This window comes from Triturus cristatus, chromosome 4_2 (assembly GCF_964204655.1).
Source record: "Triturus cristatus chromosome 4_2, aTriCri1.1, whole genome shotgun sequence".
Lineage (NCBI taxonomy): Eukaryota > Metazoa > Chordata > Amphibia > Caudata > Salamandridae > Triturus > Triturus cristatus.
Window position 1 is genome coordinate 18,430,088 of NC_140586.1, and position 26,825 is coordinate 18,456,912.

General features: G+C 51.2%; 1 protein-coding gene across 4 annotated transcripts in view; it reads left to right on the forward strand.

The window, feature by feature from the left end:
- HDAC7 (histone deacetylase 7) overlaps positions 1-26,825 on the forward strand; it is a 726,616-nt gene that overhangs the window by 657,192 nt on the left and 42,599 nt on the right. For all 4 annotated transcript variants that reach the window (XM_085600245.1, XM_085600246.1, XM_085600247.1 and 1 more), the window contains one exon: positions 12,668-12,787. In XM_085600245.1, coding sequence (XP_085456371.1) covers positions 12,668-12,787 — 120 coding nt within the window. The remainder of the gene's footprint in view (positions 1-12,667; positions 12,788-26,825) is intronic.

The window sequence follows — 26,825 nt, forward strand, 5'->3', positions numbered from 1 at the left end:
TTGATCTACCTCAGTTTAGGCCTCAGCCTTGTCCAAGCCAGGGAGTATACCCCTCAGGCCATCCAAATCTCTACAAGCTGGGATTGGGTCAAATCATCCCATAGTACCTCAGGAATGTGAACTGATTTTCAAGTGTCACTGTTGGCTTTTATTATTTATTGAGAGCACTGTATTTATTGTATTCATCCTATTTATTGCCTCACAGTATTTATTGTTTCACAGTATTTATTGTCGCACAATATTTATTGTCTCGCAGTATTTATTGCCTCATAATATTTAATTACCTGTTATGTAATGCACTTATATTTATGCCTTGATTATTTATGATCTACCTTATTTATTGAATCGTTAAGATAGTATTTATTTGACGTACCCTTCCACAGGAAAAGCCTTGTGTACTGTGATTGTATTATTATTTATTTAATCAGCAACTAAGAGAAAAGAAGATAAAGAGATATATTTTCAGTATAATTTTTAAGGTGTAGTGTCGTTTTTGGAACGGATGAACGCATGGTTATTGTGAGGGTGTGACGTATGCTTAGCACGGTGCCTGATCCCTGACCACTCGAGCCAAGCTACCACAGTGTATGTCTGGGAGAACACCACCACCCTTCCGGTGTGGGAGTGTTTTTCTAACAAGGGGTTAGGAGGGCTCAGAATAAAATGTTGGCCCTGCCTGCCGTGATAAAACACTCCATTAGCTTCACTGTTTTTAAATGAGTGATAATTGTGGCACAGCCACACTGAAAGGTGATTGATTTTTTATCTGTAGCAGCACGCTTTCTGAAAAGGTTAACCCAAAAGTCCCGCGAATACCCTGTCCCCTTGCCTTGCTGCGAATTTCGCACAAGTCTATTTGGCATAGCTAATACTGAAAAAATATTCATTTGTCCAAAGACGCTGACATAGGAAATTACCTCACAAAATGACAAAACAATGGCGCATCTTCTGCCCGGACGATAGCGGGAACAGAAACTGAAAGGGTGCAAAGGAACAGCATGTCTGAACTGAAAGGAACAACTGGGAGATTGTATGGAACTTGTGGACAATGTAATATAAAAACAATACCACACTTGTTCCTAATCCCCCTCAAGCCTTGCTTACTCTCAATGTTCCTTTCAACAGTGCCAATTTTATGCCGAGAGATACCCACTTCGACGTGCTCCTGCAACACATGTCATTCAGACTAAGTCTCTGCAGTAAGTGTGTTTTTGTGCGAGGTGCCGGTTCGTATTTACTCCCTCCCCTCCTGCGCGTTAGCGTTAGAGTGAAACTTCCCCGCCGCTGCTTCTACCTCGGCTGCACCAATCCATTGGAAGTTATTATCCACCTGCCTGCACCACAAACGACTTTAGAAAATGTGGGTGCCAGGCAGGAAATCGGTAAGCGTACCCCATCTTCTGAGTCCAGCGTTTCATTAATTGTCACCTACGCGCATTTATCAGACAGCCAGTTACAGTGAACTCATGAAATGTTGTCCCCAAGTTCTGTATCCAGGCACATTGACTCTGTCCCTTTCTCTCTCACTCCCTAACGTGCGCGCACACACACAACCATACATCTATAGATGTATCTAGATGTATCCCTAACGTGCATATAGGAACTCAGATTTATCTATACAACAGGAGATCCGTGTCCCTGAGGATACTAAAAGCCCTCTCAAAAAAGACACACAGACATACACACCTATACAGCAAGAAATCCTCTGCGTGGAGACTGCACGTTTAAGCGCACGCACACACACATTAACACACACCTACAGCAAGGGAGCCCCTCCCTGGCTATTGCACTCGCACACGCAAGCAGCAGGAGATACCAGTCCATGACGATAAAAATTCACAAATACGGACGTGCGCAAACACTAATGCATATTTAAACACAAACTACAGAAAGCAGTCCCCTCCGTAGCTATTGCAAATTCACACACACACACACATCTGCACCCTGCGGCTCCGATGCGAACTCCTGGGCTCTGTGGTGCTCTGCCCCGGGGTCTATGGCCTTTCCTGTGGCCCGGTGTTGTGCTGCTGAATTGGTGTGACGGCTCACGCGAGCCCATGGTCTGACCCCGCCCACTGGGCCTCGCGCCCTGCTTGGGAACCGGACACTCCTCCGATCTGTTCCCGCAAGCAGCAGGAGATCCCAGTCCGTGACGATAAAAATTCACACATACGGACGTGCGCAAACACTACTGCATATTTAAACACAAACTACAGAAAGAAGTCCCCTCCGTAGCTATTGCAAATTCACATACACATCTGCACCCTGCGGCTCCGATGCGAACTCCTAGGCTCTGTGGTGCTCTGCCCCGGGGTCTATGGCCTTTCCTGTGGCCCGGTGGAGTGCTGCTGAATTGGTGTGACTGACGGCTCACGCGAGCCCGTGGTCTGACCCCGCCCACTGGGCCTCGCGCCCTGCTTGGGAACCGGACACTCCTCCGATCTGTTCCCCTGCAGCGGTAGCGGTGTGCTCCATTTCCAGGCATTAGAAAAGAGGCTGGCAGGCTGCGGTGCCCTTAGCTGAGCCCGGAGACGTGGTGGAGCAGCACGCTTGTCATCATACCGTGCCTGCATTGCCTCATTACGCCGTGGGTTTGTAGCTGTTCTGACTCGAAGGGAAAGTTTCTGATGAATCCGCGGATGTGGATTTTCATTCCGCCCAGGCTTACGTGTTGAGCTTGAAATGGTTTCCATTTCAGGGTGCTGGCCAATTCGTAGAAAGCAGTCCGCGGCGTGCGCTTCACTTACCTGGGCAAAATGAACCTCCTCGGAGTTGCAAGCGCGCTTTTGAGTGCAGGTAAGATTTGCGTAATTAATCTATTTTCATGTGTGGAGCCAACAGCAGGGGGAGAGGACGCCAGGAACACCGCCGCCTTTCTCCGAGGCAGAGCAAAAATGCCTCGGAGAAACGCAGCGTCCTTTTCGGATTCGGGGGCGTGTTTGTCTTTTCTCTCCTCCAGCCATTGGCTGGAGGAGAGAATGAGACTTTCTTTAAAAAACACGCCCCCCGATCCGAAAAGGACGGGGCATGATTAGAGTGACGGGACCTCTTCTCCAATGGCTGGCCAGCATTTACTAGGCCAGCCAATGGAGAACAGGGGAGAAGAGGGGCGGGTTCAAGCCCCTCTTCTCCCAAGTCATTATCTCTCGCGAGCGAGACTGCGCAAGCGCAGCCATCGCTAGCCGAGACCTAAAAAAGGGGGCCTGCGTCCCATCTTGGACCTCAGGAACATCAACCGCTTCAAGATGTTGACTCTAGCTCAGGGCTTGGCTGCCCTCGACACTGGATGGTAGCGTTGGACTTGCAGGACGCATATTTTCATATCCCCGTCCTGCCGGCCTACCGGCATTACCTGCGGTTCACGGTAGGCCAAGAGAACTTTCAGTTTACCGTGCTCCCCTTCGGCCTTACCAGTGCCCCTCGGGTGTTCACGAAAGTGATGGCGGTAGTCGCAGCTCATCTGCGCAGATCAGGGGTTCCAGTCTTCCCCTATCTCGAAAACTGGTTGTTGAAGGCGGGCTCGCCCCAGGCAGTCGTCTCCCTCCTCCAGACTATGGCCGACCTCCTGCATTTGCTGAGGTTCTCCATCAACGTGCCGAAGTCGCACCTGAGTCCCTCTCAGAAGCTCTCCTTCATCGGAGCAGTTCTGGATTCGACGCAGTTTTGGGTTTATCCTCCCGAGCAGAGAGTCCGGGATATTCAGGCTATGATTCCGATCTTTCAGCCTCTATCCTGGGTTTCAGTCAGGTTGACCCTCCGGCTCCTGGGCCAAATGGTCTCCTGCATCCTGCTAGTGCAACATGCCTGATGGCATATGCGAGCTCTGCAGTGGGAACTGAAGTTCCAGTGGGCACAAAATCAGGGCAACCTGTCCGATCACGTCCAGATCTTGGAGGGCATTGCAGTGGTTGCTCACAAATCGCGATTGGGTCAATGGCAGATCCCTCTCCCTTCCCCAACCGGAGCACACAGTGGTGACGGATGCGTCCCTCCTGGGATGGCCATTACAAAAATGGGGTAACCCATGGTGAAAAGGACCTGGGTGAATAGCTAATACCAAAAACAATGGTCCTTGACAAGTGATCAATCTATCTGAGACAATATGCTAAGCGAAGCATATTGTCTCAGATAGATTGATCACTTGTCAAGGACCATTGTTTTTGGTATTACCTCCTGGGATGGGGCGGCCACATTGGAGAGGCGGAGATCAGAGGCCTCTGGTCTCCGGCAGAGTCCCGGCTCCATATCAACCTTTTGGAGCTTCGGGCGATCCGACTTGCACTGAGAGCCTTCCTTCCCTCTGTCCGGGGAAGTGTGGCGCAGGTGTTCACGGACAACACTACCGCCATGTGGTACTGCAACAAGCAGGGCGGGGTGGGGTTGTGGACCCTATGGCAGGAGGCTCTGCTCCTCTGGACATGGCTGGAACATCAGGGCATTTCCCTGGTGGTTCAACACCTGGCAGGTTCTCTGAACGCCAGTGCGGACGAACTCAGCCGAACTCAGCCGCCGGTGCATGATGGATCACGAATGGCGTCTGAACTCGGACGTGGCGCAAGGTCTCTTTTTGCAGTGGGGGGAGCCTTGGTTAGATCTATTCGCCACCGAAGAGAATGCGCAATGTCGTCAGTTCTGCGCGTTGGAATTTCCAAGGCAGTGCTCACTCGGTGACGCTTTTCGTCACGAGTGGAGCTGCAGTCTGTTGTACGCCTTTCCGCCTATACCACTTCTGCCTAGAGTGCTGAAGAAGATCCGGCGCGATCAGGCCCAAGTGGTTCCGGATTGGGCACGAAGATACTGGTATCCCGAGCTACTCAGCATGGCAATCGATCCCCCGATTCGACTGCTTCTTCGGGAGGATCTTCTGTCGCAGCAGCAGGGGACGGTCCTCCACCCGAACCTGTCCAGCCTCCACCTCCATGTGTGGAGATTGAGCAGCGACAGTTGACAGCTTTCGACCTTCCTTCCGAAGTCTGTGATATTATTCTGGCAGCCAGGCGTCCCTCTACTAAGACGGTATTCGCCTGCAGGTGGAACAAATTTGTGACATGGTGCACGGCAAAGGCTGTGGATCCCCTTTCGGCCCCTCTTTCCGAGGTTCTTCTGTTCCTTCTCTCTTTGGCCCAGCAGGGCTCTGCTCTGGGCACTATCAAGGGTTATCTCTCGGCCATTTCCGTCTTTCTACGGCTTCTAGATCAGCCTTCTCTTTTTAAGTCCCCGGTTGTAAATCGCTTCCTGAAAGGCATTACACACGTTTCCTCCTATGCCTTTCATCATGCCTCAATAGGACTTAAACTTGTCTTGACCTATCTGATGTGCACTCCCTTTGAGCCACTTCATAACTGTCCCTTACGTCTTCTCACTCTCAAGACGGCTTTCCTGGTAACTAACACCTCTGCCAGACGAGTGAGCTCCGGGCTCTTTCTTCTAAACTGCCTTTTTTCTCTGTTCATCCGGACAGAGTGGTTCTAAGGACTCGTCCTTCTTTCTTGCCAAAGGTTGTCATGCCCTTCCACATCGGGTAGACCTTCACGTTGCCCACCTTCTTTCCGCTTCCACATCCTTCCAAAGAGGAAGAGAGGCTCCACCGTCTGGACCCAAAACGTGCGCTCTCGTTCTATCTGAAGCGCACACAACAGTTCCGGGTTGATGACCAACTTTTTGTTGGCTACGTGGGTGCCAAGAAAGGTCGGGCCGTGCACAAATGGACCATCTCTCGGTGAATCGTTCTGTGAATCAAAACCTGTTAGTCATTGGCTAAGAAGGAGCCTCCTGTGGGGCTGCGTGCCCATTCTACCAGGGCAACGGCAGCCACTACTGCCTTGGGACGCGGCGTTCCCTTGCAGGACATCTGTCAGGCAGCTATGTGGGCCTCGCTGCACATTTTTACCAAGCACTACGGCCTGGACAGCCAAGTCCGGAGAGACTGCTTCTTTGGCCGTTCTGTTCTCCGAGACTTTCTGGTGTGATCTTGGTTCGCAGACCCTCCGCCGAGGTTGGTATTGCTGGGGTATCTATTCTAAGGTAAGGAATCTATCATTAACGTGTTTCTTTCAGATGCACAAGTTACTTACCTTCGGTAACGATATATCTGTAAGAAACATTAGTTAGTGATAGATTTCTTACCGTCCCATCCATCCTCCCCGTTCTGTGAACTGATTTCTAGGGTTAAGGTCATCCCTTTCAGGGCCCTAGTTTCATGGCACCAGTGGTCAGTTTCTTGCATGGCTCTGCGTTCCTGGCGCGGAAAGTCGTGTACAGAACTGACATCAGCGCGCATGGGTGGCGCCTAAGTAGTCTCCGTGACGTCGTCTCTGCGCCTACAACGCCAGCGACGGACGCGGAGCCGCACAACGCCACCTTCCGATGCGCAGGGGTACTGCTGACAAAAACTTTCCGGATCCAGTCTGATGCCTGGAGAGATTCTAAGGTAAGGAATCTATCACTAACTAATGTTTCTTACAGATATATCGTTCCCGAAGGTAAGTACCTTGTGCGTCCAGCCTAGCGGCAGCGCTCATGTGCTGCTCGCTCTGCGAGACTGCTGTAGTAGAGTATGGGAGAGAAGCCGTGCCCACTCTCCGCCCATATTTTTCATTGGCTTGTGTCATTATCTTTCGTAAATGCTGCCTTTGAATTCGTTAATAGGCTTGTTAGTCTCTCCTTGGTACGGGCGTGTCTTCATTTGTAACCTCCCATGGCTACTGGCCCCTTTACTTTGGTTGTTACATGGGACCTGTTATTTAGTCTGTAAGCACTATTTACTTTATTGAGTTGCTCTTACTGCAGGCCAGACGTGCAGTGCTTCAGCTGAAACGGCTTGTATTTTTTTTAAACGCACGGCCGCCCCCGTAACTCGGGCGCCCACTTTCAATCACTTTAACCCGGCATTATCTCGTGTCTGTTTCAACCCCTCAAGTCAAATGGATTTAGAAATTATTAGCGAATTAAGTCATGTGAATTCCAGGTAGCACATAATCGTGTGTTAATGGGCTGAAGCTGAAAACAGCACATCTGTGTTACATGTCATCTGCACTAAAGCCACCTGACAGGTTGTTTTCAAAAGCCTGTTTTATTACCAACAAAACCACCACCAATGCCACCACCTCCACCACAACCAGTACCACCACCAATACTACCACCACCCCCAATTCCACCACCACCAATACCATCACCAATACCACCACCAATACCACCACCACAAATACCACCATCACCAATACCACCATGAATACCACCACCAATTCCTCCAATACCACCACCATCAATACCATCACCACCAATACCACCGCCACCAATACCACAGCCAGTACCAATACCACCACCAATACCACCACCTCAGCGCCTCTCGCTCAATAGTAATAGCAGGGGCACTGTACGAGGCCGGAGCTGCAGCCGAGACCATCCCTCCCTCCATGTCTGCCATAAAGCACAGCCCGTCCTGCACCCGGTAGTTAAGCCAGCTGGAGTGTTTTTTATTCGGCCAAAGATAGCAATGACATTATGCAATACCACACTGCACACTTAAATCACGGAGAGGGCAGAAAATAGTCCCCCCCCCCCCCCTCCTGCTCTTCCTCCTGAGCTGCGACAGTGCAATCACAGAGCAAAAGGTGTTGGAGCGCTTTGTTAGTGTTTATAGCTCGGATCATATGTAATTCTCACTTCACACTTTGTGTCTGTGTAATTTACAACACTTACACATTTTCTTCACTGCACTATTTATCACTACTTTGAAGACGTTGCAGGCCGGTCTCTACCTCTGATATTTGCAATCTAACAAGCGATTGAGAAGGCCCTTTAGTGCAATGCAATAGGTCTCACATTTGTGAGAGTTTAAGCTATTAGTATTGTGAATGACAATGCCTTTTATTTATTTTTTAAAACCCAAAACATAAATAAAATGCATTTTCAATTACAATGCCAATAGCTCAGACTCGTGTGAATGCGAGACCTATTGCATTGCAAATGCGTGTTTACCACATCTTTGGGATTTTCAACATGTGAATTCAGTCAGTGAAACAAGCTTAGTTCGATTTCATATATGAATCATAAATGCATTAGGGACATTATAAGAGAATTAAACAGACATTAGTATCAGAATTCGTACGATTCATATAAAATTGCATTATCATTTTGGTTAAAACAGTTGTCCTTTAAGATATTCTCAAATCTAAATAATTACAAAATATTATATTAGACTGACTTTAAAACACAAACTCTCTAATTGCTCACCCGTAGTACTATCTCCTTGCATACTTCTGATACCTTCTGACTTGTTTTTCTTTAAAGTTTTCTGGCTTTTACAGCATGCTATAAAATGCCCTTCTTACTGCACCAATTACATGTCGCCTTCCACGCAGGACACACTTTCCAAACAGCCATGTGAGCAGTCATGCCACACCTGTAGCATTGCCCTTTGAAGGTAAGCTCTCTTAACTTATGGTGATCTTTTTTCTGTCTTTTACTGCAATAATGATTCATCTTTCATCACTCACTTTACCCTTTGCTTCGCCTCAACTCTTTCTGGTAATTGGAGGCAGGGATACGAGCTGGACCAAGGAGTGGTGGCCATCATGTCTGGGGCCGTTACCCACTCCCTGCAAAGCAGCTAAGAACCTGGGGATCTGGGTTGATCCCAGACTCTCCTATGACAACCATGTGCACAAAGTGGTAGGGAAATGCTTCGGGGTGATGAAGACCTTGAACCGTACCCTAGACCTCCTCCCTCTTGAAGCCAGGCGCACTATGACCCAAGCTCTAGTGACCTCGAGGATAGACTATGGAAATGTGCTTCTGCTCGGAACAACACAAAAAAACATCAGGAGACTTCAAGTACTCCAAAACACGGCAGCACGCCTAGTCCTTAGACTCCCAAAAAGATCAGCCTCTAAACCAGCCCTAGCCACTCTGCACTGGCTCCCCATAAAAACGAGAGTCCTATTTAAAGCACTTCTAATGTGCTACAGGATCATCTCACACAAAGCTCCCCCCTACATGACTGATCTGGCTATCCCCTACGAGCCTAACAGAACTCTCCGCTCTGGGGGAACTGGATTGCTTAAAATTCCCCGCGTCAAGAAAGCCAGAATGGGTGGTTGTTCTTTTCGTGTAATGGCTGCCAAAGAATGGAACTCTCTCCCCATGAGTATCAGACTAGCGGATTCAGAGACCTTGTTCAGAAAACTTCTGAAAACCCATCTGTTTTCCCTTTAATTTCCCTCTCCTGGCCCTGACTTTTCTCCACAGCGCGGGGACACGCCGGGATGGCGTCACCATGCGCTTTACAAGCCCCTTTATTATTATTATTATTATTATTATACACTACCAAATGCTCCACGTGCTTGGACATGATAAGAACCTCATTTAAATGGGGGTCATCCTTTAGCCATGGTTCCTGTCTAATTCTATCAATATTGCACGTTAGCAAAAAATGGTTGTGTATGCGTTTGTCTAACGCTGCACTAAATTTTACACACGGCAGCTAATTTCCTCAGGGATGATATAAATCCCTTAACAGTTTCCCGTTCCCTCTGAACTCTTTTACCAAAACGGTATGGCAAAAAAATGGATATCTAATTTCTTTATGCAAATTTCAAATGCATTTAGAACCCTCGAGGCATCACCACTTAACTCTGGTAAGTATTCGCGCTACACAGATATGTGAAGTGGGAGCCCCAGGACAAGGACACACGGGGTGACATCGCAGCTTCTGAGTGTGACGGTGGATGGGAATTCCAAGAATAGGAATTAATGTACAATCGTACAAAGCCCGTAAATAATACTGTTGAAGTGGACGGAAGCGACCCGTGTACAATGAAACCCCAGCAGGCTGGCATGAATAACAAGCATTGGCATAGCCAATAGGTCTCGCCTTAGGGACCTTATTAGTATTTAGCCATGCAACAGTTGCATAACTAAATACTTATAAGGTCCCAAAAGCGAGACCTATTGGCTATGCCAATCGGCCGTGAAAGTGATCGTGATCGCGATCAAACATCAAAGCGGCCGTGAAAGTGAAAGTAATCGCGGTAAAGCGCGGCGCGCGCACCCGCGCACATGCACTGTAGGCTGCCTGGTAGCACTTTTTGGAGCCCTCTCAGTAAGTCTCGCCAGACCAGCGCATGCGCTGGGTCAGGCGAGACCTAAAATGCCCATGCAGAACCTCTCAGCCTCACTGCTCCCTATGACCAGTGAATTTCACACCAGTATAGATGACGTGACAGCTGCAGTCCTATGGTAATAGCCTTCCAGGATACAAAACAGGTAACACGTGTAGCAGACAGGCTGTAAAACGCTTTGTGAAACACATCTTGGATAATCCGATAAAGTGTCCCGCAGGGGCCCGAGTTTGAAAGGTCCAAGGAGAACCAGTGTGGGGAAACCTTCACCGTCCAAACCACGTCACTCGCACTCACTCGACCCAGGGACCATCGACTAACAGTTGACCACTTAAGTGCTTACATGGTGCGCCAAGAGGCTGACTTGAAGGAAGGGCAGGTGCAGGTAACTCGTTAAACACTGCGCCTTGGAAAATGTTAAATGTCGACGGTGCCTGGAGAGTAAATAGTGCCAAACTGTTATTCTGAAAATATACACGTTTGTGAAAGGCATGTGCATTTGGAGGATAATTAAAAACATGTCCAGGCTGCCGAAATTCTTTACAGAAACGGGCAAATCTTTAGGATGCCTGGAAACATGGCATTTTGTAAACCACTAATCCTCGGGATGGGTGATGCAGTTCCCTTCTGAAAGACGCTGAAAAGGTCATAGCTCAAGGCTTTGCGTCAGACAGTAACTTCAGCGCCCTGATGAAATCAGAAACCTACGGTCAAGAAGAAACGCCAGTAGTAACTCACCTCACGAACCAATAAAGAAAGCGGGCTCTCATGGAGATTGTGCGCGCGTCGGCACTGAGTGCGCGCGTCGGCACGTGAGTGCGCGCGTCGGCACGTGAGAACACGCAGGGGATGAATCGCACCGGACAGTGGAATCCCAGCGTCTGCATGAGGGCGGATGCCGTGCTGGTGAGCGATGGGCCTCTGGGTTGTGCTAGCAGGTGCCAGTAGTCTGCACATGTATCCACGCGGAGCAGCAGAGACCGATTGCATCGATAGCCGTGACCGGTCTTCTGGCATGGCATCGGCACACAGGAACACAGGCTCGTCATGTTAAGACAAGCAGGCCATGTGTGCAGGGCGCTTAACAACTTCCACCAAGGCGCGGGGACTTGCCAGCCGCCAAAGGTCTGGCTGCAGCTGTGGCGCGCCCTCGACTCCTGAGTGGACACCCCGCCGCAGCCACTCCTTAGAGATACGTCTTTTGAAGCATCCAGGCGGACTGTGCAGTCTTCGCAGCACTGACAAATATTAAAAAACACCATGATTACCGGCAAAAACTCCAAACCTTTCTCTCGCCTCTGTGACGACACAATAGCAGCCGCATGTTTGTGCAACATGTACTTATTTTTGTATAAAGCAAAATACGCTTGGCGAGTGCGAAACGCACCCTCGGCCACCTGATGAAGTTTGGGGTGTTTTTTTTTTTCAATTTCCCACCCTAGAAAAGCACTTGCTCCTTCCTTTTATTAAGAGTGTGATTACGTCTTTCCCCAGGGTGTGAAATCACCACAAAATGTTTTAAGTAACACATATTTTGGAGTTTTGCTCCAATTCCTCCACACTTTCCCCACTAAACTCGTGGCTTGAGAAACCCACCACGCTGGTGGCTATTTGTTTTGTTTAAGCGCAATGCAGGCTTCAGAAATAAAACTCATGCCGATTCACAGAATTTGGATGTGATGTGGAATTCTGATATGAAAATAGCTTTCTTTTTTTGTGCACCTAAGTTGGACATGAAACAAGTCCCGACTATTTAGTGAAACATCTCCACCATCTACAATTTCTGCCATTAAAACCATATTTGTATGTTTTCACAGACCGTGTGTTAGCTAAAATATATTTAAAATGAATTAAGCAATGTGCAAAGTGGTTGTGCTTAGAAACAATGTCAAAATGATATATCCAGGAGAGGGACACATTTAAATATTACAAATATAAAATATGTGTAAGTTTAAGAGGAAGCAAATGTGTGTATGAAAAGAGCTATGCGAGTCTGGTGTAAAAAAAATTATATATATATATGTATATATATATATATATATATATATATATATATATATATATATATATATATATATATATATATATGAGAGAAATGTTCGTGTTACACTGAAAGGGCATGCAATCCTCACTGCATCTCTCAGTTACTTTAAAAAGCACAACGTCCCCCGTGGAATTTTTTTTTAAATAGTATGCACATACATATTAAAGAAAGTGATACTTGTAGTTGAATAAAATCCATTTTGCATGTGAGGCGATACAGTTTCGTGACAGGCCTTGAAGAATACGGAGGCACTTTCTCAGCGATAAATACACTTCATGCAAGACCTTATGCTTCGGTAAGGCCAAAGGTGCCTGAATGGTTTGTGTTAAAAACTCGCCGCGCTCATTATGCCCTAAATATCGTTGCTGAGTCTCGGCAGGTAGCGCGCTAGACGGCACAGGTAGTTTCCGGTGCCAGCAGCGCATGATATTTGACTTCCAGCCATGTTGATTCAATGATTTGATTTCCAACCATGTTGATCTAATGTCTGTCTGTCTTGTAGGACGTCCACCACGGCAACGGCACGCAACAGGTGTTCTACTGCGACCCCAGCGTCCTATACATCTCCCTGCACCGCCACGACGACGGCAACTTCTTCCCCGGCAGCGGGGCCGCGGAGGAGGTGAGCAGCCCTTATAGCGCTGCGTAGCGCGTTCGTATTGCAGAGAGGCACCTTCACGAGGCCTGATTTAGGAATGAGTGAACCCTTTTCAATAATTTGAGGCATTCCGGGGTCCCAAGCTGTAACATGTCGCAAGCCTAAATGAAAGCAGTCGCCCAGTGGCTGTGCTTGTCTCATACTTTAGGCTACGCACTCACATTTTTTGGAATGGTACAATTTCGATTTTTAATTTTATTTTATGTAATTGATTATCACGCACTTTTAAAGTGCAAAATAGATGACTGTATTTTTTTTTACACCTCGAGTTAGTTAGACCTCTTGTACGAAATTACTTTTCCTTTGATGGTGATTCAGAGGTTTTTTGCATAGCACTGTAATTCTCGACAAACTGTGTTCAACTAATTAAATTATTTTCTGGAGAAGCTTGGGAATTTATCAACACCATTAATGCATTTAAACGTTCTCTGAATTTGCTAGCATTTCCAGATTGTAAAATATTTCGGCGCCGTCCAACGGCTTTTGTGCTCTTTCTGCAGTTACTTAAAAAATAATGTTGTAGGATTTTGCTGTCATTTTTTCTATATCTCTGCAATAAATTTCACATCTCCGCGCCACAAACAGGTGAGGAGTGCGCTGCTGCCTTCCTATCTTCGGCTGCAGAAAGATCCTCCAGTCTGCCACCAGAGGGCAGGCACAGGTCATGGAAGTATTTGGCCTCCGTTTATAGGTAGGCTTTCGCCATCCTCATTGCAGTTTGCAGTGGCTCTGAGGCGAGACTGAAGTTTCCTCGTCCTAGATCTGGAATGAACATTGCCGTTGCTTCATTGTCGACATCACGCGTCTTCTATGCTATTCTTTCCCCAATTAATGCCAAGTTTAACCGACATTGCCACACCTTCCTCAGCTTCTCGTTTTGTACATCTTTTTCAAGAGTGATTTCACCAGTGTTAAAATTCAAGCCTAACAAACTATTGTCAGGGGTAAAAAAAATGACGATCCCACGCCTGCCACCAAGTGTCACGCGATGTTAAGAGGTGCCCTAGGGGCTGTTGATTTGAAAACAAGATTGGAAAAATGGGGATTGACTCGGGATGACCCCAACTTTCTCCCGGATATTCAGTATGAGGACTCGTTGACCAGCTTCTTGATTTTTATGTCCCCACTCCCCAACCACATGCACAGCAGGAATGACTTTCCATGACACCTTCCTGAATGCTTCAAAGCGCCAGGGCTACAGAGAGCTTCCTTTGTTATTTTTTTAATGTAATATGGAATCGTGCAATGCTATTGCTAACTGCATCATTTTACAGCATGCTTTTCAAAGGGGTTTTTGGGCTGCACATTAACAGACATGAATATTTCCCATCTGTTTTGCGTCTTGTTTGCTCTCTCCCTTTTCTGCAAGTCCTATCCGTGTGGGAATATCAAAGCGACCGAGGATTGTTTATGATGCTACGCAAGTCCCTCAAAGGATTACCAAGCGCCTTTTATGAGCTGTTCCCACCCAGCCCCTCCCTCTCTGCCCTGCTTGTTCTTTCGCTGGTATGCATCCCAGTTTGATGTGGCAGCCTTGCAGGTGGCTGGCGGTTGCAACATGTCTGCTGGGTGCCAAGGGTTCTAGAACGCTCTCTTCATGCACGCTGAAGGACAGCGCCGCGTCCAAGCTTCCCTTCCTACAGACCTCACCATTCTTCGCATTTACGCGAGTTTAAGATATTAGTATTGTAAATGACAATGCCTATCGGTTAAACTTGCGTAAATGCGAGACCTATTGCATTGCAAATGGTTACGTTTAAAATTGAGCGCGGCGCCACTTCAAGAAAACCGCGCGCATTTTTTTTTTTAACTTTAACACTGAGCGCGGTGTCCTTAAAGCGGGCGCCGTGCTCAAACAGAGTGCGGTGTACCAGAAGTGGACGCTGCGCTAAACATGAATCTTAACTATTAATAAATACAAAAATAAAGTGAGCGCGGTGTCCCTAAAGCGGGCGCCGCGCTCATTAAAGTAAAAAGCATACAATTTAGAGCACATTGCGCTGCAGCCGTCATTGTCCCCATCAGTGTCCATTATTAAAATAGTGCTTACCCACCAGGTGAAGCCCACTGTGTAACAAGCCAAGTAAAAGGTCTAGTCCTTATGGGCATTAACAAATGGAGACAAGGTGGGACTAACAAGCCTCATAATCAATCAAAAGCCAGCATTTTCGAACGACAATGACACAAAGCCAATGATAAATATGGGCGGAGAGTGGGCAAGGCTTCCACAGCATGCCCTACTACAGCATGCCTTGCCTTGCAGAGCGAGCAGTGCAGCCGGTAGGCTCGACCTAAAATAATAATTGGGGTGACTAACCAGGTTAGGCAGTATGCAAGCGAAATCATGATGTGTGCCTACAGTGCATGATGTCACGACGCGTGACATTGCACGTGACATCACAGGAAGTGACATTACAAGAAGTGACATCAGATATTAAGACCTCACACATATGTTTATCAAGTATCATGAGTACAATTAAGCTCATAGGACCACTATCTCATGACCGTCAGCATCAACAGGAATGCTTTTGTGCAACTGTGAAGGATCACAAAAGCTTACCATTTTTTTAACCATCATAAGTGTTGCACATCATGAAGGCTACAATATTTGTTAAGGGATTGTGTGAACTTGTGGAAAAGCAGTTGCAACCTGACGCATCCTTTCCAGATCACACATTCTGTCATTCTCAGATCATTTTACACTGGTTTGTTAACTGCTTTGGACAGAAGCTTTCCACATTTGCGTCTCCTCTCGCACCTACTCTAGGTTGACAGTGTGACAGAATACATTGCCACCCTCTGCTTCTGTCCAGTGTCTATGTAAAGCCGGCTGGGGGTCTCCACAGCTTCTGTCCAGTGGTCTATTTAAAGCCGGCTGCGGATCTCCACAGCTTCTGTCCAGTGGGCTATGTAGACCTGGCTGGGGGTCTCCACAGCTTCTGTCCAGTGGTCTATGTAGAGCCGGCTTGGGGTCTCCACAGCTTCTGTCCAGTGGTCTATGTAGAGCCGGCTGGGGGTCTCCACAGCTTCAGTCCAGTGGTCTATGTAGAGCGGGCAGGGGGTCTCCACAGCTTCTGTACAGTGGTCTACGAAGAGCCGGCTGGGGCTCTCCAGAGCTTCTGTCCTGTGGTCTAAGTAGAGCTGGCTGGGGGTCTCCACAGCTTTTGTCCAGTGGTCTATGTAGAGCCGGCTGGGGGTCTCCACAGCTTCTGTCCAGTGGTCTATTTAAAGCCGGCTGCGGGTCTCCACAGCTTCTGTCCAGTGGTCTATATAGAGCTGGCTGGGGGTCTCCACAGCTTCTGTCTAGTGGTCTATGTAAAGCGGTTGGGGGGTCTCCACAGCTTCTGTCCAGTGGTCTATGTAGAGCCAGCTGGGGGTCTCCACGGCTTCTGTTCAATGGTCTATGTAGAGCCGGCTGCGGGTCTCCACAGCTTCTGTCCAGTGGTCTATGTAGACCCGGCTGGGGGTTTCCACAGCTGCTGTCCAGTGGTCTATGTAGAGCCGGCTGGGGGTCTCCACAGCTTCTGTCGAGTGGTCTATGTAGAGCCGGCGGGGGGTCTCCACAGCTTCCGTCCAGTGGTCTCTGTAAAGCGGGCGGGGGGGGTCTCCACAGCTTCTGTCCAGTGGTCTATGTAGAGCGCGTGGTGGGTCTCCACAGCTTCTGTCCAGTGGTCTAAGTAGAGCTGGCTGGGGGTCTCCACAGTGCTTCTGCTTCTGTCCTGTGGTCTATGTAGAGCCAGCTGGGGGTCTCCACAGTTTCTGTCTAGTGGTCTATGTAGAGCCGGCTGGGGGTCTCCACAGCTTCTGTCCAGTGATCTATGTAGAGCCGGCTGGGGGTCTCCACAGCTTCTTTCCAGTGGTCTATGTAGAGCCGGCTGGGGGTCTCCACAGCTTCTGTCCAGTGGTCTATGTAGAGCCGGCTGGGAGTTTCCACAGCTTCTGTCCAGTAGTCTATGTAGAGCGGGCGGGGGGGGGTCTCAACAGCTTCTGTCCATTGGTCTATGTAAAGCGAGTGGGGGGTCTCCACAACTTCTGTCCAGTGGTCTATGTAGAGCCGACGGGGGGTCTCCACAGCTTCTGTCCAGTGGTCTATGTAAAGCCGGCTGCGGGTCTCCACAGCTTCTGTCCAGTAGTCTATGTAGAGAAGGCGGGGGGTCTCCACAGCTTCTGTCCAGTGGTCTATGTAAAGCCGGCTGCGGGTATCCACAGCTTCTGTCCAGTAGTCTATGTAGAGCGGGCGGGGGTCTCCACAGCTTCTGTCCAGTGGTCTATGTAGAGCCGGCAGGGGGTCTCCATAGCTTCTGTCCAGTGGTCTATGTAGAGCCGGCTGGGGGTCCCCACAGCTTCTGTCCATTGGTCTACATAGAGCCGGCGCGGGGGGGGGGGGTCTCCACAGCTTCTGTCCAGTGGTCTATGTAGAGCGGCGCGGGGGGGTCGCCACAGCTTCTGTCCAGTGGTCTATGTAGAGCCGGCGGGGGGTTCTCCACAGCTTCTGTCCAGTGGTCTATGTAGAGCCGGCGGGGGGTCTCCACAGCTTCTGTCCTGTGGTCTATGTAGAGCTGGCTGGGGGTCTCCACAGCTTCTGTCCAGTGGTCTATGTAGAGCCGGCTGGGGGTCTCCACAGCTTCTGTCCAGTGGTCTATGTAGAGCCGGCTGGGAGATTCCACAGCTTCTGTCCAGTAGTCTATGTAGAGCGGGCGGGGGGGGTCTCAACAGCTTCTGTCCATTGGTCTATGTAAAGCGAGTGGAGGGTCTCCACAGCTTCTGTCCAGTGGTCTATGCAGAGCCGGCGGGGGGTCTCCACAGCTTCTGTCCAGTAGTCTATGTAAAGCCGGCTGCGGGTCTCCACAGCTTCTGCCCAGTAGTCTATGTAGAGCGGGCAGGGGTCTCCACAGCTTCTGTCCAGTGGTCTATGTAGAGCCGGCGGGGGGTCTCCACAGCTTCTGTCCAGTGGTCTAAGTAGAGCCGGCTGGGGGTCCCCACAGCTTCTGTCCAGTGGTCTATGTAAAGCAGGCAGGGGGTCTCCACAGCTTCTGTCCAGTGGTCTATGTAGAGCCGGCGGGGGGTTCTCCACAGCTTCTGTCCAGTGGTCTATGTAGAGCCGGCGGGGGGTCTCCACAGCTTCTGTCCGGTGGTCTATGTAGAGCTGGCTGGGGGTCTCCACAGCATCTGTCCAGTGGTCTATGTAGAGCCGGCTGGGGGGTCTCCACAGCTTCTGTCCAGTGGTCTATGTAGAGCCAGCTGGGGCTCCCTACAGCTTCTGTCCAGTGGTGTATGTAGAGCCGGCTGGGGGTCTCCACAGCTTCTGTCCAGTGGTCTATGTAGAGCCGGCTGGGGATCGCCACAGCTTCTGTCCAGTTGCCTATGTAGAGCCAGCTGGGGGTCGCCACAGCTTCTGTCCAGTGGTCTATGTAAAGCGGGCAGGGGGTCTCCACAGCTTCTGTCCAGTGGTCTATGTAGAGCAGGTGGGGGTCTCCACAGCTTCTGTCCAGTGGTCTATGTAAAGCGGGCGTGGGATCTCCACAGCTTCTGTCCAGTGGTCTATGTAGAGCCGACGGGGGGTCTCCACAGGTTCTGTCCAGTGGTCTATTTAAAGCTGGCTGCGGGTCTCCACAGCTTCTATCCAGTGGTCTATGTAGAGCGGACAGGGGGTCTCCACAGCTTCTGTCCAGTGGTCTATGTAGAGCGGGCTGGGGGTCTCCACAGCTTCTATCCAGTGGTCTATGTAAAGCGGGCGGAGCGTTCTCCACAGCTTCTCTCGAGTGGTCTATGTAGAGCTGGCTGGGGGTCTCCACAGCTTCTTTCCAGTGGTCTATTTAGAGCCGGCTAGGGGTCTCCACAGCTTCTGTATAGTGGTCTATGTAGAGCCGGCGGGGGGGCTCCACAGCTTCTGTTCAGTGGTCTTTGTAAATCCGGCTGGGGGTCTCCACAGCTTCTGTCCAGTGGTCTATGTAGAGCCGGCTTGGGGTCTCCACATCTTCTGTCCAGTGGTCTATGTAAAGCGAGGGGAGGGTCTCCACAACTTCTGTCCTGTGGTCTATGTAAAGCGGGCGGGGGGCTCCACTGCTTCTGTCCAGTGGTCTATGTAGAGCCAGCGGGGAGTCTCCACAGGATCTGTCCAGTGGTGTATGTAAAGCGGGCGGGGGGTCTCCAGAGCTTCTGTCCAGTGGTCTATGTAGAGCGCGCAGGGGGTCTCCACAGCTTCTGTCCTGTGGTCTATGTAGAGTCGGCTGGGGGTCTCCACAGCTTCTGTTCAGTGGTCTTTGTAGAGCCGGCTGGGGGTCTCCACAGCTTCTGTCTAGTGGTCTATGTAGAACCGGCTGGAGGTCGCCACAGCTTCTGTCCCGTGGTCTATGTAGAGCCGGCTGGAGGTCGCCACAGCTTCTGTCCCGTGGTCTATGTAAAGCTGGCTGGAGGGGTCTCAACAGCTTCTGTCCAGTGGTCTATGTAAAGCGAGTGAGGGGTCTCCACAGCTTCTGTCCAGTGGTCTATGTAAAGCGGGCGTGGGATCTCCACAGCTTCTGTCCAGTGGTCTATGTAGAGCCGACGGGGGGTCTCCACAGGTTCTGTCCAGTGGTCTATTTAAAGCTGGCTGCGGGTCTCCACAGCTTCTATCCAGTGGTCTATGTAGAGCGGACAGGGGGTCTCCACAGCTTCTGTCCAGTGGTCTATGTAGAGCGGGCTGGGGGTCTCCACAGCTTCTATCCAGTGGTCTATGTAAAGCGGGCGGAGCGTTCTCCACAGCTTCTCTCGAGTGGTCTATGTAGAGCTGGCTGGGGGTCTCCACAGCTTTTGTCCAGTGGTCTATTTAGAGCCGGCTGGGGGTCTCCACAGTGTCTGTCCAGTAGTCTATGTAAAGCCGGCTGGGGGTCTCCACAGCTTCTGTATAGTGGTCTATGTAGAGCCGGCTGGGGGGCTCCACAGCTTCTGTTCAGTGGTCTATGTAAATCCGGCTGGGGGTCTCCACAGCTTCTGTCCAGTGGTCTATGTAGAGCCGGCAGGGGGTCTCCACATCTTCTGTCCAGTGGTCTATGTAAAGCAAGGGGAGGGTCTCCACAGCTTCTGTCCTGTGGTCTATGTAAAGCGGGCGGGGGGCTCCACTGCTTCTGTCCAGTGGTCTATGTAGAGCCGGCGGGGAGTCTCCACAGGATCTGTCCAGTGGTGTATGTAAAGCGGGCGGGGGGTCTCCAGAGCTTCTGTCCAGTGGTCTATGTAGAGCGCGCAGGGGGTCTCCACAGCTTCTGCCCTGTGGTCTATGTAGAGTCGGCTGGGGGTCTCCACAGCTTCTGTTCAGTGGTCTTTGTAGAGCCGGCTGGGGGTCTCCACAGCTTCTGTCTAGTGGTCTATGTAGAGCCGGCTGGAGGTCGCCACAGCTTCTGTCCCGTGGTCTATGTAGAGCCGGCTGGAGGTCGCCACAGCTTCTGTCCCGTGGTCTATGTAAAGCTGGCTGGGGGGGTCTCAACAGCTTCTGTCCAGTGGTCTATGTAAAGCGAGTGAGGGGTCTCCACAGCTTCTGTCCAGTGGTCTATGTAAAGCCGGGGGGGGGTCTCCACAGCTTCTGTCCTGTGGTCTATGTAAAGCCGGCTGCGGGTCTCCACAGCTTCTGTCCAGTAGTCTATGTAGAGCGGGCGGGGGGTCTCCACAGCTTCTGTCCAGTGGTCTATTTAGAGGCGGCGGGGGGGTCTCCACAGGTTCTGTCCAGTGGTCTAAGTAGAGCCGGCTGGGGTCCCCACAGCTTCTGTCCAGTGGTCTATGTAGAGCGGGCGGGGGGTCTCCACAGGTTCTGTCCAGTGGTCTATTTAAAGCTGGCTGCGGGTCTCCACAGCTTCTATCCAGTGGTCTATGTAGAGCGGGCTGGGGGTCTCCACAGCTTCTATCCAGTGGTCTATGTAAAGCGGGCGGAGCGTTCTCCACAGCTTCTCTCGAGTGGTCTATGTAGAGCTGGCTGGGGGTCTCCACAGCTTCTTTCCAGTGGTCTATTTAGAGCCGGCTGGGGGTCTCCACAGTGTCTGTCCAGTAGTCTATGTAAAGCCGGCTGGGGGTCTCCACAGCTTCTGTATAGTGGTCTATGTAGAGCCGGCTGGGGGGCTCCACAGCTTCTGTTCAGTGGTCTTTGTAAATCCGGCTGGGGGTCTCCACAGCTTCTGTCCAGTGGTCTATGTAGAGCCGGCTGGGGGTCTCCACATCTTCTGTCCAGTGGTCTATGTAAAGCGAGGGGAGGGTCTCCACAGCTTCTGTCCTGTGGTCTATGTAAAGCGGGCGGGGGGCTCCACTGCTTCTGTCCAGTGGTCTATGTAGAGCCAGCGGGGAGTCTCCACAGGATCTGTCCAGTGGTGTATGTAAAGCGGGCGGGGGGTCTCCAGAGCTTCTGTCCAGTGGTCTATGTAGAGCGCGCAGGGGGTCTCCACAGCTTCTGTCCAGTGGTCTATGTAGAGCCGGCTGGGGGTCTCCACAGCTTCTGTCCAGTGGTCTATGTAGAGCCGGCTGGGAGATTCCACAGCTTCTGTCCAGTAGTCTATGTAGAGCGGGCGGGGGGGTCTCAACAGCTTCTGTCCATTGGTCTATGTAAAGCGAGTGGAGGGTCTCCACAGCTTCTGTCCAGTGGTCTATGCAGAGCCGGCGGGGGGTCTCCACAGCTTCTGTCCAGTGGTCTATGTAAAGCCAGCTGCGGGTCTCCACAGCTTCTGCCCAGTAGTCTATGTAGAGCGGGCAGGGGTCTCCACAGCTTCTGTCCAGTGGTCTATGTAGAGCCGGCGGGGGGTCTCCACAGCTTCTGTCCAGTGGTCTAAGTAGAGCCGGCTGGGGGTCCCCACAGCTTCTGTCCAGTGGTCTATGTAAAGCAGGCAGGGGGTCTCCACAGCTTCTGTCCAGTGGTCTATGTAGAGCCGGCGGGGGGTTCTCCACAGCTTCTGTCCAGTGGTCTATGTAGAGCCGGCGGGGGGTCTCCACAGCTTCTGTCCGGTGGTCTATGTAGAGCTGGCTGGGGGTCTCCACAGCTTCTGTCCAGTGGTCTATGTAGAGCCGGCTGGGGGGTCTCCACAGCTTCTGTCCAGTGGTCTATGTAGAGCCAGCTGGGGCTCCCTACAGCTTCTGTCCAGTGGTGTATGTAGAGCCGGCTGGGGGTCTCCACAGCTTCTGTCCAGTGGTCTATGTAGAGCCGGCTGGGGATCGCCACAGCTTCTGTCCAGTTGCCTATGTAGAGCCAGCTGGGGGTCTCCACAGCTTCTGTCCAGTGGTCTATGTAAAGCGGGCAGGGGGTCTCCACAGCTTCTGTCCAGTGGTCTATGTAGAGCAGGTGGGGGTCTCCACAGCTTCTGTCCAGTGGTCTATGTAAAGCGGGCGTGGGATCTCCACAGCTTCTTTCCAGTGGTCTATGTAGAGCCGACGGGGGGGGGGTCTCCACAGGTTCTGTCCAGTGGTCTATTTAAAGCTGGCTGCGGGTCTCCACAGCTTCTATCCAGTGGTATATGTAGAGCGGGCTGGGGGTCTCCACAGCTTCTATCCAGTGGTCTATGTAAAGCGGGCGGAGCGTTCTCCACAGCTTCTCTCGAGTGGTCTATGTAGAGCTGGCTGGGGGTCTCCACAGCTTCTTTCCAGTGGTCTATTTAGAGCCGGCTGGGGGTCTCCACAGTGTCTGTCCAGTAGTCTATGTAAAGCCGGCTGGGGGTCTCCACAGCTTCTGTATAGTGATCTATGTAGAGCCGGCTGGGGGGCTCCACAGCTTCTGTTCAGTGGTCTTTGTAAATCCGGCTGGGGGTCTCCACAGCTTCTGTCCAGTGGTCTATGTAGAGCCGGCTGGGGGTCTCCACATCTTCTGTCCAGTGGTCTATGTAATGCGAGGGGAGGGTCTCCACAGCTTCTGTCCTGTGGTCTATGTAAAGCGGGCGGGGGGCTCCACTGCTTCTGTCCAGTGGTCTATGTAGAGCCAGCGGGGAGTCTCCACAGGATCTGTCCAGTGGTGTATGTAAAGCGGGCGGGGGGTCTCCAGAGCTTCTGTCCAGTGGTCTATGTAGAGCGCGCAGGGGGTCTCCACAGCTTCTGTCCTGTGGTCTATGTAGAGTCGGCTGGGGGTCTCCACAGCTTCTGTTCAGTGGTCTTTGTAGAGCCGGCTGGGGGTCTCCACAGCTTCTGTCTAGTGGTCTATGTAGAGCCGGCTGGAGGTCGCCACAGCTTCTGTCCCGTGGTCTATGTAGAGCCGGCTGGAGGTCGCCACAGCTTCTGTCCCGTGGTCTATGTAAAGCTGGCTGGAGGGGTCTCAACAGCTTCTGTCCAGTGGTCTATGTAAAGCGAGTGAGGGGTCTCCACAGCTTCTGTCCAGTGGTCTATGTAAAGCGGGCGTGGGATCTCCACAGCTTCTGTCCAGTGGTCTATGTAGAGCCGACGGGGGGTCTCCACAGGTTCTGTCCAGTGGTCTATTTAAAGCTGGCTGCGGGTCTCCACAGCTTCTATCCAGTGGTCTATGTAGAGCGGACAGGGGGTCTCCACAGCTTCTGTCCAGTGGTCTATGTAGAGCGGGCTGGGGGTCTCCACAGCTTCTATCCAGTGGTCTATGTAAAGCGGGCGGAGCGTTCTCCACAGCTTCTCTCGAGTGGTCTATGTAGAGCTGGCTGGGGGTCTCCACAGCTTTTGTCCAGTGGTCTATTTAGAGCCGGCTGGGGGTCTCCACAGTGTCTGTCCAGTAGTCTATGTAAAGCCGGCTGGGGGTCTCCACAGCTTCTGTATAGTGGTCTATGTAGAGCCGGCTGGGGGGCTCCACAGCTTCTGTTCAGTGGTCTATGTAAATCCGGCTGGGGGTCTCCACAGCTTCTGTCCAGTGGTCTATGTAGAGCCGGCTGGGGGTCTCCACATCTTCTGTCCAGTGGTCTATGTAAAGCGAGGGGAGGGTCTCCACAGCTTCTGTCCTGTGGTCTATGTAAAGCGGGCGGGGGGCTCCACTGCTTCTGTCCAGTGGTCTATGTAGAGCCGGCGGGGAGTCTCCACAGGATCTGTCCAGTGGTGTATGTAAAGCGGGCGGGGGGTCTCCAGAGCTTCTGTCCAGTGGTCTATGTAGAGCGTGCAGGGGGTCTCCACAGCTTCTGTCCTGTGGTCTATGTAGAGTCGGCTGGGGGTCTCCACAGCTTCTGTTCAGTGGTCTTTGTAGAGCCGGCTGGGGGTCTCCACAGCTTCTGTCTAGTGGTCTATGTAGAGCCGGCTGGAGGTCGCTACAGCTTCTGTCCCGTGGTCTATGTAGAGCCGGCTGGAGGTCGCCACAGCTTCTGTCCCGTGGTCTATGTAAAGCTGGCTGGGGGGGTCTCAACAGCTTCTGTCCAGTGGTCTATGTAAAGCGAGTGAGGGGTCTCCACAGCTTCTGTCCAGTGGTCTATGTAAAGCCGGTGGGGGGGTCTCCACAGCTTCTGTCCTGTGGTCTATGTAAAGCCGGCTGCGGGTCTCCACAGCTTCTGTCCAGTAGTCTATGTAGAGCGTGCGGGGGGTCTCCACAGCTTCTGTCCAGTGGTCTATTTAGAGGCGGCGGGGGGGTCTCCACAGGTTCTGTCCAGTGGTCTAAGTAGAGCCGGCTGGGGTCCCCACAGCTTCTGTCCAGTGGTCTATGTAGAGCGGGCGGGGGGGTCTCCACAGCTTCTGTCCAGTGGTCTATGTAGAGGCGGCGGGGGGGTCTCCACAGCTTCTGTCCAGTGGTCTAAGTAGAGCCGGCGGGGGGTCTCCACAGCTTCTGTCCAGTGGTCTATGTAGAGCCAGCGGGGGGTCTTCACAGCTTCTGTCCAGTGGTCTATGTAGAGCCGATGGGGGGGCTCCATAGCTTCTGTCCAGTGGTCTATGTAGAGCCGGCGGGGGGGTCTCCACAGCTTCTGTCCAGTGGTCTATGTAGAGCCAGCGGGGGGGTCTCCACAGCTTCTGTCCAGTGTGTCTATGTAGAGCCGGTGGGGGGTCTCCACAGCTTCTGTCCAGTGGTCTATGTAGAGCCGGCGGGGGGGTCTCCACAGCTTCTGTCCAGTGGTCTATGTAGAGCCGGCTGGGGGTCTCCACAGCTTCTGTCCAGTGGTCTATGTAAAGCCGGCTGGGTGGTCTCCACAGCTTCTGTCCAGTGGTCTATGTAGAGCCGGCTGGGTGGTCTCCACAGCTGCTGTCCAGTGGTCTATGTAGAGCCGGCTGGGGGTCTCCACAGCTTCTGTCCAGTGGTCTATGTAGAGCCGGCTGGGGGTCTCCACAGCTTCTGTCCAGTGGTCTATGTAGAGCCGGTGGGGGGTCTCCACAGCTTCTGTCCAGTGGTCTATGTAGAGCCGGCGGGGGGGTCTCCATAGCTTCTGTCCAGTGGTGTATGTAGAGCTGGTGGGGTGTCTCCACAGCTTCTGTCCAGTGGTCTATGTTGAGCCAGCTGGGGGGCTCCACACAGTCAACAGCATACATCTCTGCACAGAAACCCAAAGCACCCCAAGACATGGACACACTGGAACACTCGGGTGCTCGAAACGCAAATTGATGACATTTGTTTTCCTTCACAAATCCAACAACAAATGCTGATGTTTCCGTAGGCAAGCCTCTGTCCAGCTGTGCAAAGCACGACGAAATGTAACCCGGGGAGTCCAAACACCCCCCCTGTAGGAGCCTCCTCGCCAGTGCAGATGTGACCACGCTTTTTGTACTCCGTCATGAAAATACTACGAGGTATTCAGACCTGAAAGCGCTGATTATTTCAACCAAAAACCTGTCTGGGAAGAAACTGAACACTGGGTGGACTCCTCAAGGGAAGCTAGATTTGAAGAGGAAAAAGGGCAGCTTAAAAGAAAGTGTTAGGAAACCCACACTCCAGAGCATAACACGGTATGCCTCGCGGCTGGAAACTAATATACAGCTACTTTGGCAGCCAGAGACGCAATTTATCAAACTGTTTCCCTAAAGTGAATGCCGACCCCAGAGAAACGTATGAAATTAATGCAGATCTGAGAAGTCCTGCATACCTCAGGTGACGGTCAAAAAGTATGTGTGTGTGTGTGCGTGTATAAATATATTCTTTGCTGTTATCAGTTCCCTCTCCAGCTCTGTCTGTAGTGGTGAACTCCAACATTCAACGTTTCTTGAGCCTCTGACTGAGACTTGAACACGGCCTCACTCACTGATTTAGACATATCATGTTTACTGCTACGAAGATGTCAGAAGATCTCTTGAGCACTACACAAAAATATACAATAGAATAAAATATAATAGTGCACTTGCAGCCTTTTCAAGGCTTTTGGGGTTAACTGAGTTTTATGTTAGGGTAACCGTGATTTGAATAGCAGTGTATGACCATTAGTATGACCCTGCCAGGGTTCAAGGATTCTCTCACAGAATCTAGTCTGTTTACGGTAGAGTTTGTGATTATTTTCTATCGTGGTTTGTGCTGTTGTGACCTCGTGGTTGCCAGCTCTAGGCAATATCCGAGCTGTGTTGTATGCACGCTTATTGTCCTGTCCATGTGTTCTGTTGAGTGTTGTCTGTCATCCAGTGGAGACTTTACGTGTACAGCAACCTCTAAATACCAGTCACCGCCACACATATCTGCCTGCCCGGTTGCAGCTCTAGAAATTGTGCATCACTGTGTGCATTGTGCGTTATTGCACATGATGTGAGTTCATTGATACCCAACCGCACGGACCCTCTGAGCGGTGTTGGGTGGCTGTTCAAAGTATTGTCCAATACGTTGTTTTGAGTGTTTATTTGTGGTTTTTCTGAGGGGCCTACTTTGTGATAAGGGTTATACTCACCTGTATGGTGTGTGCACTGTGTTTGATGCATTTTTTATGCTTTGTCTAAAGTTTCCTGTGGATGCAGGGTGTAGGTGTGCAGATTCTTTGCCTACCTCCACATCTCCGAAACACTGTCTTTACCATCTCCTCAAGTAGCTAGGGTCAAAGTCTTGCTCTCACCCCCTTCAGTTGTCAGCTTCAATGCAGCACAGATTGTATGAATACCATGGCCACATGTGTGAAGTATTTTTGCAGTTTCAAACAACTCAATTCTCAGA